Source organism: Anser brachyrhynchus (assembly GCF_964034855.1).
Source record: "Anser brachyrhynchus genome assembly, chromosome: 1".
Classification (NCBI taxonomy): domain Eukaryota; kingdom Metazoa; phylum Chordata; class Aves; order Anseriformes; family Anatidae; genus Anser; species Anser brachyrhynchus.
The window spans coordinates 161,222,156-161,233,285 of NC_137694.1; the positions used below are offsets into that span (position 1 = coordinate 161,222,156).

Consider the following 11,130-nt stretch of genomic DNA (forward strand, 5'->3'; position numbering starts at 1 on the left):
TCAGTTGACTAAATATGGGTACCTAGTACTAGCTGAAACACCTTAAGGTATGCCATCTTCCCTCTGGCTATTCTGCAGGAAGACATGGCTTTCTGATTGGTTCAGTGCCCTCTTTGTTAGGCTCATGTAGCTGTTCTGAATGCCCTAAGTCGTCTCAGATAGTTCGACATTCATACATACAACAGTATGGACAGAAAAATAAAGTCCAAGAAAGTTGTCATTTAAAAGTTAGATTTTCAGGTGCCTAAATATTTCACTAAATCTATTATAATTTGAGTAAATACAATAAAATGATAGGAAATAAAATATAGGTGTAAACCAACCATAAAAAAAAAATCATTACATTTTATAAAACAGAATACATATTAAGATTGTTTAAATGTTTATCATTTTTCAGTAGTACTTTATATTGAAATATCTCATGGTATTTTTTATGGTTTTCTCTTATATTGTTTTCCAGAGCATCTTAAATATCAGAAAAGAAACATATTTTAAAAGATCATCGATCATACATTCTCATCACTCCAGGTAAAATTGATTTTTCATTGAGGTGTTTTGTTATGGTTTCTTTTCTTTTCTTTTCTTTTTTTTTTTTTACAGACTCTGATACATCCACTATCTGCTGTCTTTGGTTCATAGGTTTTATACAGTCCACTGCTCTGTGGATATTGTGTTGCTCATTGTGAAATAAGTATCCAGCAAAGATATAAACTTCAAATTCAAGTTAAAAATCCTTAAAAAAAAGAATGCATCTCTATCTACTCAGCTGTGATGAGGCCACATCTGGAGTGCTGGGCCAGGTGTTGGCTTCCCAGGGAGAGACATGGACATCCAGAAAGTCCAGCAAAAGGTCACAAAGACGTTCATGTGAGCATTTGTCATATGAGAAGAGACTAAGAACTCTGTGACTGTTCAGCCTGGAAAGGAAATGTTGACCTTATCTGTGTATATAAATACCTAATAGGGGACAGAAAAGAAGAGGGAGACAGACTCTTCTGAGTGATGACCACTGACAAGACAAGAGACAATGGCTACAAACTTAAATACATGAAATTATATCTGAATTGAAGAAAACTTTATAATGTGAGGGTGACTGAGCACAGGAACAGGTTTCCTAGAAAGGCTGTGGATTCTCCATCCCAGAAATAGTCAAAACAAAAAAGGACATGACCTAGAGCAACCAGTTGACTCTCCTCTGAGCAGAGGATTTGGCTGAGAATATACCCAGAGATGCCTTCCTGTCTCAGTTTTTCTGCAATCCTGTGAAAAAGAAACTGTGGTACAGTCTTCACAGCAAAGAATGAAATGAAAATGGCTAAGTAATGCTTGTAACCACCTCTCCAGTTTTTACATGTATTCACATATATGTATAATGTGATTATTGTGTAGGACAATATTCATGCTTCCCTCATTCTTTTAATATGTTTTGAACAGAAATATCATATCATATTAATATCATATACATATATTAAAGATGATTAGAAAGTGACTAGTGCAGTTCACAAGTGCAGTGAATTTTCCAAATGTTCTGCTTTGGTCTTCATTTTTTACTTTCTCTATTTAAATAAATAAATAAAATAATAATGAACAAACAAACAAACAAACAAGAAAAAAAAACTTTGTGTTTACTCATATTTCAGACATAACAACATGGAAAAATGTACATATATGTGAAATCATAGATGATTAAGAAGTAGTTAGTGAAAATTAATGTAAAGAAAGAGAATATCGGATAAATTAAAATTCTGTCTAACTTTAACCACAGATACTCTAACCTCAGAAAACAACTAGGTAAAATATATTATCAGGAAAGAACAAAACCTTTAACTAAAAATATTTTTATTACACATAATGTCACTGGTAAAAGTTATCAAGTGGTAGAGCAAATTGTTTTCTCACCCTCAGTTTTGAAAGCTGTATGATGTGTAAATTGCAGTAAAAACATCGTTTGGAAGTTTAATAAGACTGTTCACAAGTTACTGCTGGTGTCAGAAGATGTCTATAAAATCTTAACAATTTTTCTAACGGTAGCTGTGTATCACCCCTGACAAAGTTTTAAGTGGGCTGTAGATCCACATCACCAGAAGGAAACTTCATCCAGCAGTGCAATATGTTTCTAATTTAGTTTGAAAAAGTGTCTCTAAAGGTGATTTAGACAGATCATAAAACAAATTTTGTCTACAGTTCATTATAATGAAATGAAAATGTTATTAGACTTTTAAACTGACAACATATTAAAATTAATTCAATAACATGGTGATAGTGATTAAGATGACAGGTAGATTTATAGACCAGCTTACACATAAAATGAAGTTTTCTAATGAGTGAGCATTAAAGTGAAATCTGAAAAAATCAAATTGCAGGCAAAAAAAGATGCACAACAGTAACACACTTTTAGTTTTCTAAGAGATTTAAGACGAGACATAAAGAGGTAATATACTTTTTCTACCATTTATGTTAATTGAAAAAGGAAAAAATAAGTACTAAAACTACTTAGAAAGCACTTAGAGTTTTAGTCAATAACTTTGCATCTGTGCTTGAATGAAGACTGTAAATTCAGCAATGATTACAAACCTACTTTCTTCTCCCAGAACCTACATGTTCATTCTTTCTTTCTCTCTTTCTTTTTCTTTCTCTCTTTCTTTTTCTTTCTTCCTTTTTCTCTTTCTCTTTCTTTCTTTCTTTCTTTCTTTCTTTCTTTCTTTCTTTCTTTCTTTCTTTCTGTCTTTCTGTCTTTCTGTCTTTCTGTCTTTCTGTCTTTCTGTCTTTCTGTCTTTCTGTCTTTCTGTCTTTCTTTCTTTCTCTTTCCTTCCTTCCTTCCTTCCTTCCTTCCTTCCTTCCTTCCTTCCTTCCTTCCTTCCTTCCTTCCTTCCTTCCTTCCTTCCTTCCTTCCTTCCTTCCTTCCTTCCTTCTTCTTCTTCTTTCTTTCTTTCTTTCTTTCTTTCTTTCTTTCTTTCTTTCTTTCTTTCTTTCTTTCTTTCTTTCTTTCTTTCTTTCTTTCTTTCTTTCTTTCTTTCTTTCTTTCTTTCTTTCTTTCTTTCTTTCTTTCTTTCTTTCTTTCTTTCTTTCTTTCTTTCTTTCTTTCTCTTTCTTTCTTTCTTTCTTTTTCTTTTTTCTTTCTTTCTTTTCCTTCCTTCCTTCCTTCCTTCCTTCCTTCCTTCCTTCCTTCCTTCCTTCCTTCCTTCCTTCCTTCCTTCCTTCCTTCCTTTCTTTCTCTCTTTCCATTTCTCTTTCTCTCTCTCTCTCCTTCTCTCTCTCTCCTTCTCTCTCTCTTTCTCTTTCTCTCTTTCTCTCTCTTTCTCTCTCTCTCTCTTTCTCTCTTCTTCCCTTCCCTTCCCTTCCCTTCCCTTCCCTTCCCTTCCCTTCCCTTCCCTTCCCTTCCCTTCCCTTCCCTTCCCTTCCCTTCCCTTCCCTTCCCTTCCCTTCCCTTCCCTTCCCTTCCCTTCCCTTCCCTTCCCTTCCCTTCCCTTCCCTTCCCTTCCCTTCCCTTCCCTTCCCTTCCCTTCCCTTCCCTTCCCTTCCCTTCCCTTCCCTTCCCTTCCCTTCCCTTCCCTTCCCTTCCCTTCCCTTCCCTTCCCTTCCCTTCCCTTCCCTTCCCTTCCCTTCCCTTCCCTTCCCTTCCCTTCCCTTCCCTTCCCTTCCCTTCCCTTCCCTTCCCTTCCCTTCCCTTCCCTTCCCTTCCCTTCCCTTCCCTTCCCTTCCCTTCCCTTCCTTCCCTTCCCTTCCTCCTTCCCTTCCCTTCCCTTCCCTTCCCTTCCCTTCCCTTCCCTTCCCTTCCCTTCCCTTCCCTTCCCTTCCCTTCCCTTCCCTTCCCTTCCCTTCCCTTCCCTTCCCTTCCCTTCCCTTCCCTTCCCTTCCCTTCCCTTCCCTTCCCTTCCCTTCCCTTCCCTTCCCTTCCCTTCCCTTCCCTTCCCTTCCCTTCCCTTCCCTTCCCTTCCCTTCCCTTCCCTTCCCTTCCCTTCCCTTCCCTTCCCTTCCCTTCCCTTCCCTTCCCTTCCCTTCCCTTCTTTGCTCTTTGATGGCCTAATTCATGAAATATTCTGCTTGTTTTATACATGTAAAAGGTCTTCTGAAACTATACACAATTTCTGCTATTATAGAAACTGGCAATTTTATCTGCAGTGTTTTCAAATCACAGGAAGTAAAAAATCCTTCACTTTTCTAGCTTTATACTGAGGAAATTCAGTGGTTGTCAATCATCTGTTCAAGATGAATAATCTTTGGTTAATTATTATGAGAAGTATAAATGACTGATTTAATTATACAACTTTGGAAAATAGGATAATTCCTTCCAGTCTGTATTGATAATACTAATATTGCCATACTAATATGCCTAGATATTTTAGTGTGGGATTGGCCTTGTGTTTTACTGCAATGCACATCTGTGAGAGAAAGAGAGAGACCATCATTACAATTAAATATATGAGAAACCAAGAGGAGATACTCTATGGGGAAAAAATTGTATTTGACCTGTATGGCCACATGCAACAGGGAACATAGTTTGTATGAGTTGTTATATCGTACAGATTGTTAGTGTCAGCTCAAGTCTTTTCAGCACTGCAGAAAAATATGAAATGTGCTGCCATCAAGGATTAGGAGGCTGAGGCTAGGCTGGTTTTATTTATTTATTTATTTATCTGCCTATCTATTTTTCCTGGAAAAAAGATCTGGGAAAGGGGGTTTAGCTTGAAGACCTTGTTCTTGATGGTCCAGCTGGTCTGCAGTGTGGGTTAGCTGTATCTTCAGAGCACAACGGCACTTTTTTGCAGTCATCATCTCTACCTTTCTTGTTGGTGGAAGCAGCAGTGGTCTATGGACTATGCAGAAGTCCCCCACATACTTGATAAATGTTTAGTGTTGTGTCTCATTATACATTGACCAATCCCATGGAAAATGCTGACATCTGTAGATGACGGCTGTCTGTGTGATACCACGTGAGAATTGAATCTCTCTCCCTTCAAATTTAACCAGGCGGTAATATACCCATTGTAGAATAATAGAAGTGACTTTTTTTTTCTTTTTTATTCTCATTACATAATTTTGTTTTTGAAATAAAATTATCCATTAAGATATATTCCTAACCAATTCTCCATTTGTTTATATGCTGCAAATATTTTTCTAAATTCAGTATTAAATCTGGGTTGCAACATACTGGTGTAAAAAAATATTTAAGGTAGAATCTAGCTGCATAATACCCCAAAGCTTGCTGTTTGTGTCTGACAGCATAATCTTACATTTCAGAAATGTAAGTGGGAATGAGAAGTGGGTATAAGCAATAACAAAACATCAAAAGTAGATAGAAGATATAAGTCTTTGAAACACAGACATTTTATCTAGAACTTCCAAATACTATGTTGGTGAAACACAGTTATTGGAACCACAATAAAATATAAATAAATAAAAAAAAACGATTAGCTTCTATTGGAAAACCCACCATTACCATTTTGCAAAAGACATTATGCTGACAAGGGTGGAAAGAAAGCAGATCTGAGGTAAATTGATTTTTTTGGACCCCATACACTTGGAAAGGACCACATGCATTTGGAAAATGCCAACGGCTGCTTTGATGCAAGGGATTTTCTAGCTCCCTAATTCTAAAAGTGACAAAATGCCAGTGATCCTTATAATCCTTAAAATATACTGGAGATATTTTTTGGTAGAGCTCCTAGTTTTGAAGGAGTGGATTTATATGAGTGGTGAATAATTTTTGTGTTGTCTGGTCAGTTAGATTCTTAAGACCAGAAAACAGAGAGCAGATATTTTGAAATGGTTTTCCAATAAGGGAAAAAATATAGTCTTACAAAATCTAAGGAAGATTTGCCTTGTTTAGCCTAAGAGTAGGGTCAGTATTAAGGAAAAGATGCTTCCAAACTAGTTAATGTGATCTGAAAAATAAATAAATAAGTGTATATATATATATATATATATATATTCCACCACAGAGTAAAGACCATGTTAACTACAGATATTTACCAATGACAGGTCAGTCTGTGCTGTGGATTTACAGTCTTGAAATGTATCCTCAGAGCTCAAATGCAGCCTCCCTGGGCTACAGCTGCCAAAGTGGATGAACAGAATTGCATCCAAAATCAGATATGAAGAACACTTTTGGAAAATATAAACTGTGAAAATATGAAAGTTCAGACACTTTTTCATATTGATTTTAAGGAATTTTCTTTCATGTTGGAAAGAAGAAATGTGAGGAAAGCAAATTGTTTATCTGAAAGGCATTTAAAACAACAAAAATAGGAAAATGTTCCCTATTTCTCTACTTTATTCTCTGCATTAGGAAAGTTACTCTGACAAAAATATCTGTGATTATTATATATAGTAAGATGAAACATAAATACAATCATTAGAAGTTATTAATATTAACTGTAGTAGTTTTGTTAATAAATAAATAAAATTGAATGAGCTATCTACTTGATTTGAAAATGACAGATGTTAAAAACTGCCTGGAATTTCTAGAGCAGCATCTTGCTTTTAGAAGTACTGGTGCCATTTATAGTGCTTGTGTGCTTTGGATTTCAGGATGAGGAATACGACTTTTGTAAGTGCCTTTTCAGAATTCAGTGAAAGTGGGTTCGGATAATGACTTTGGCTATCTGCTCTTTCTTATAGGACATGAAAGATCTGTTCTAGTAGGAGCCCTGCAAAAGCCCAGAAAAGAACTCTCTAGAGCTATCAGTCAAGCAACAAGTAACTACAGCGAGTGTCTTAGCCTAGATGTCACTCTCCAACCTATTGCATTCTGTGTAGATACATCTGTAAGTATTGGTGGCACCACAGGCAACCAAGAAAGTAGTACCAAACTTGTTCTTTTAAAGTAGAACATGCACAAGTCATTTGGTAAGCAAGAAGTTTCTCTCTTTATAGCAATAAATGAGTAGTTACCAAAATTATTTTCCTTTCATTTGTTTATTTTTATTTTATTTTATTTTTATTTTTATTTTTTAAGAGATGTTATCCTCCTTCTGCAGAAAGATGTACTCTTCACTCTTTTATAATCAATGGATGAACAATATTTGCCACATATTTACTCAAAAATAATAGTGAAAGAGGAATAAAAACTAAAGTGAAAATGGTTATTTTCTACATTTGCTGTCTTTCTGTGTATGCTGTTTATATAAAATATATAAACAGATATACAATATATATACACATATGATGAATACAGATACTGCTTTCATGTCCATTTATTTCATTTCAATAATTTTTATCATTTTACAGTGTTGTATGACCCATTTTTCATGGTCCCATCAACTTCCTTCAAATTAGTCATGTTATTCAAATTCTTTCTCCTGTCAGTGGAAGGACTGAAGGCTATCATCCTTGCTAGGAGAATTCCACTTGAATATGATTTTTTCATCTCGTATCACTTTCAGTTTTCTGGTGAGTTGGCCCTACGTAGCAACTAAGCATCTACCAGCTACTTGCTTACTCCCTGCCCCCAATGGGATGGGAGACAGAACTGGAAGAACAAAAGCAAGAAAAACTTATGGGTTGAATGAAAGACAGTTCAGTGAGTGAAGGAAAGGGGGTCAGGGTGCAGAAGTAATGCAGAGTCACTTACTACATACTTTGTCAAGTCCGACCTGCATCCAGCCAGTCTCTGAGCAGTGGCTACTTTGGAAAGATTACCTCCAAGTTTTATTGTTAAGCATCACATTACGTGGCATGGAATATCCCTTTAGTCAGTTTAGGTCAGCTGTTCTGGCTATGCCTGCTCCAAGCCTTTTGCCTACTCAAAGTCTTCATGCTACAGGAGCAGAGAGAGAAAGGTAAAGCCTTGATGCTGCACAAGCACTGTTCAGAAATAGTTAAAACATTGGAGTTCTAACTTAAAACATTGTGCTATTAGCACTGTCTTGGTCACAAATCTAAAACACGTCACGAAATGGGCTGCTATGAAGAAAATTACCCTCATCCCAGTGAGACTCAGTAGGGCCTTTTACCTCTAAACTTTTTGCAAGAATTGTATCTTACGGTTGCTATAGAAGTCTTTCTGGCATGCCTCCTTGGTACTTTCTGATAAAAGCTGTATTTTACTAAAATTTGATTCCACTGAAAGAATGGCCTCTCTTGGTATCCTTTATCTACTTTGTTCCAGTATTTTTGATGGAATTCTTCATGCTCCCCAAATCTTATGCTTCTTTATATTTAATTATTGTGTTACTTTACTTCCCCTTTGACTCTTGATTCCTCCTCAAGAGAAAGCTGAGGTTATTGAAAGTTACTGCTCATGCCTTTGAAAATAATTATAGTATGGGGTTCTACCTTGTACACAGAAGCAATAACATTTTCTATTGTACATCCTACTTCATATATGACGTAGCAACCCTTATGATGTCATGCAGCTTGCACTATGTGTAAAGAACCAAGACTGATGAACTCTGCTTTATAATTGCACAGAGAAATGTAGTTATTACCCAAGAATACTAGCTGGAAAACAAACAAACAAACAAACAAAAAAATGTTTTATTCCCAAAGGATAGACCTTAACAAATATTAACTCACATGTCTGTATGTGCATCTTTCATCTCATCCTGTGACCAGTATTTTTGCACCTGCATCACTGAGCAGCAAAAGAGCAACTGGAGAAGATTCCCATCTTTGTATAGACACATACTCAATGAATTAGGAAACTCTCAGATAAATTAGGAGCTATTATTGTAACTTGTGAGGAAGAAGCTGAAATTAACTTGTATACATCTTAGGTGAATGCTTCAATTCTTAGACATTATTGTTGCACTATTAAGAATGTGAAATACATAAAGTTACACAGTTCCTCTCGTCACTTGAATAACAGCAGCCTAAAGGAGGACTGTAGTTCTTTGCATAAAAGTGAATTTAATCTAAAGCCATCTGAGTCAAATGTGTTCTTAAATGCAGAACAGATACTATAAGGTGTATTGAATCATAGGCTGTTCTCAAGATTTTTCAGTACTTAGTGGCAGAGTTATCAGAAATGCACTGTCTAGGAACATTATCATGTTCTAATCTTGAATGAACTGAGCTTCCACAGATTAATGTATCATTCCACTGAACTGAGGAGAGGCCCTGTACTATGAAAGACTTTCAAATCTGTTATACAAATTAGACAAGGACAAACAAGTCTTAAATATGCCTCTGAAACATAAGAAAAGCTATAATTTCCCAAATATGCAGTGTATTAGAGTGTATTCTCACTGTTTTGATTATGAGAAACAAACATCTTCACAGTCATGTGTGACAGCTTGTAGCAACTTCTGTGCTCTTATCAAAAATCGAAGGGTTTGATTTTTTTTTGTTGGTTGCCTTTTGTTTTTGTTTGTTTGTTTGTTTGTTTTAGTCCTGTTTAGCAGGAGGATCAATATTCTTCCTTTCAATAGCAAGAGGCCTGCCCTTAAAATCTTAATATAGTTCTTCTCTCAGCTTGGGTTCCGAGCACTGATGGCCTATAGAAACCATTCAGTTTCTGCCTTTCACATTTTTCAGTGGAAATTATTTTCTTGGGTAAGGCGAGTAAGTTGGTTTAATATATTTATATCTAAATCCTGGTATGATTGGTCTATAACCACACAGAGCTGTAATACACTCTTGCTGTTGCAAGGAACAAGCTTTTACCGAATTTGCAAGGTCTTGGGACTGAGGCTTATCAGGCTTACTCAGTCTTAATTTTTCTTCACTTGCCTGCATTTTCTTTTATTTGTTTTAGCTGTGACTAAAATTTCTCTAACTGACCAGGCATCTAAGGCTATTTTTTTTTACTTTTGTTTCTCTTTGCATGGTACAACTATGGTTTCATATAGATAACAGTAACTAGCAGTTGTTCTACGCAGAATGAGATATTTATGATTTGCACAATGATGCAATGTAGAGGAAGCTAGACCTCGCCTAGTAGCAGAGGCTTTGAGAAGTGGAGGCACAGGGTTTGGTCTAGAGGGGCATAGGCATAGGGGTACATGAGACAGAACATGGGCTTGGCACTAGAAACGCCACGGTTTGTAAACAACTCACCCGTGATCAGCTAAAGATTAGGAGCCTAGGAGCTGGACAATCAGGTTTAAGGGTAAAAAAAAAAAAGAAAAAAGAAATAGTATCTGAAATAAGGCACCATGTACAATAAACTCATCTATAACATGGAGCTCAGACCAATGAAGGAAATTGTAGAACCATGTTAGCAAACATAAAAAAAAATCCTAGTGGATCCTAGAGTGACAAAAAAAGAAACCATAGTCATGAAAAACAGACTCCAAAGGACTGCAGATGCCAACAACTTGATGTAACACCCATCCCAACACCAAAATGAAATTACCAGCCCCTGAGACTCAGGGAAGTTGTGGAAGGGTGAGCATAACCTAAAGAAAAGAGATAGAAACAAAGCATGTTTATAACAATTTTAACTGCCTTATTGTCTTTCCTTTTTTTTTTTTTCTTTTTTTTTTTTTCAAGAATTAGATCTAGAAATAGTGATTCTTGAATTATACTGTTACACTAAGAATCAGTTATTAGCTCACATTCTTTATATAGCTAAGCTTTCCTTCCTATTTGTCCATAAAGCATGTTTTGAGCATAACATTTTTAACTTCTCCAGGATTCCTTAAGAAACAATCATAAATAGTAAACTGTTTCTTTGTTTTACTTTTCTTTTTTCCACAGCTTCTTACACTCAGCAAACACACCTTTTATGATCACCTATTTCCAGACATTTTCCACAGAAACACCTTTTTCCTAGGATTACTTTCTGAAAGACTACTAAAAGCCCTTGAAAGAGAGAGCACAAATGTATTTCTCTTCATGTATCTTCTTCTGATTGATAGAAAATATACTGATTCAAAATTCTCTATTTTAATAATAGACACAATTCCCCAGCAACCATACATTGCTCCATTTTTGACTTTTGAACCTGGAGTCAGTGTTAAAGAGCCAGAACAAACTTTATTAATAACGCAAGTTACCATGAAAACAAGTTTCCAAGCATAGTTTATTTGAGCATCATCAGTAACAGATCCCGGTTGTGTCTGCACAAGTACAAACCATGAAGCAGTGGTAAGAGTAGTAGTACTGTAGGAGACAAGTTCTGTATTCTTTTTCTTTGCTCTTGCAACTTAATCTTTCATCCTTTCAAAATGATTCAAGTTATTTCTT

General features: G+C 36.0%; 1 protein-coding gene across 1 annotated transcript in view; it reads left to right on the forward strand.

The window, feature by feature from the left end:
• LOC308187765 (uncharacterized protein) overlaps positions 1–6,832 on the forward strand; it is a gene marked incomplete at its 5' end in the record, with an annotated part of 171,558 nt that extends 164,726 nt beyond the window's left edge. The window contains 2 exons of the mRNA XM_080576083.1: positions 461–528; positions 6,622–6,832. Coding sequence (XP_080432209.1) covers positions 461–528; positions 6,622–6,628 — 75 coding nt within the window. The 3' untranslated portion in view covers positions 6,629–6,832. The remainder of the gene's footprint in view (positions 1–460; positions 529–6,621) is intronic.
• Between the last annotated feature and the right edge of the window lie 4,298 nt (positions 6,833–11,130).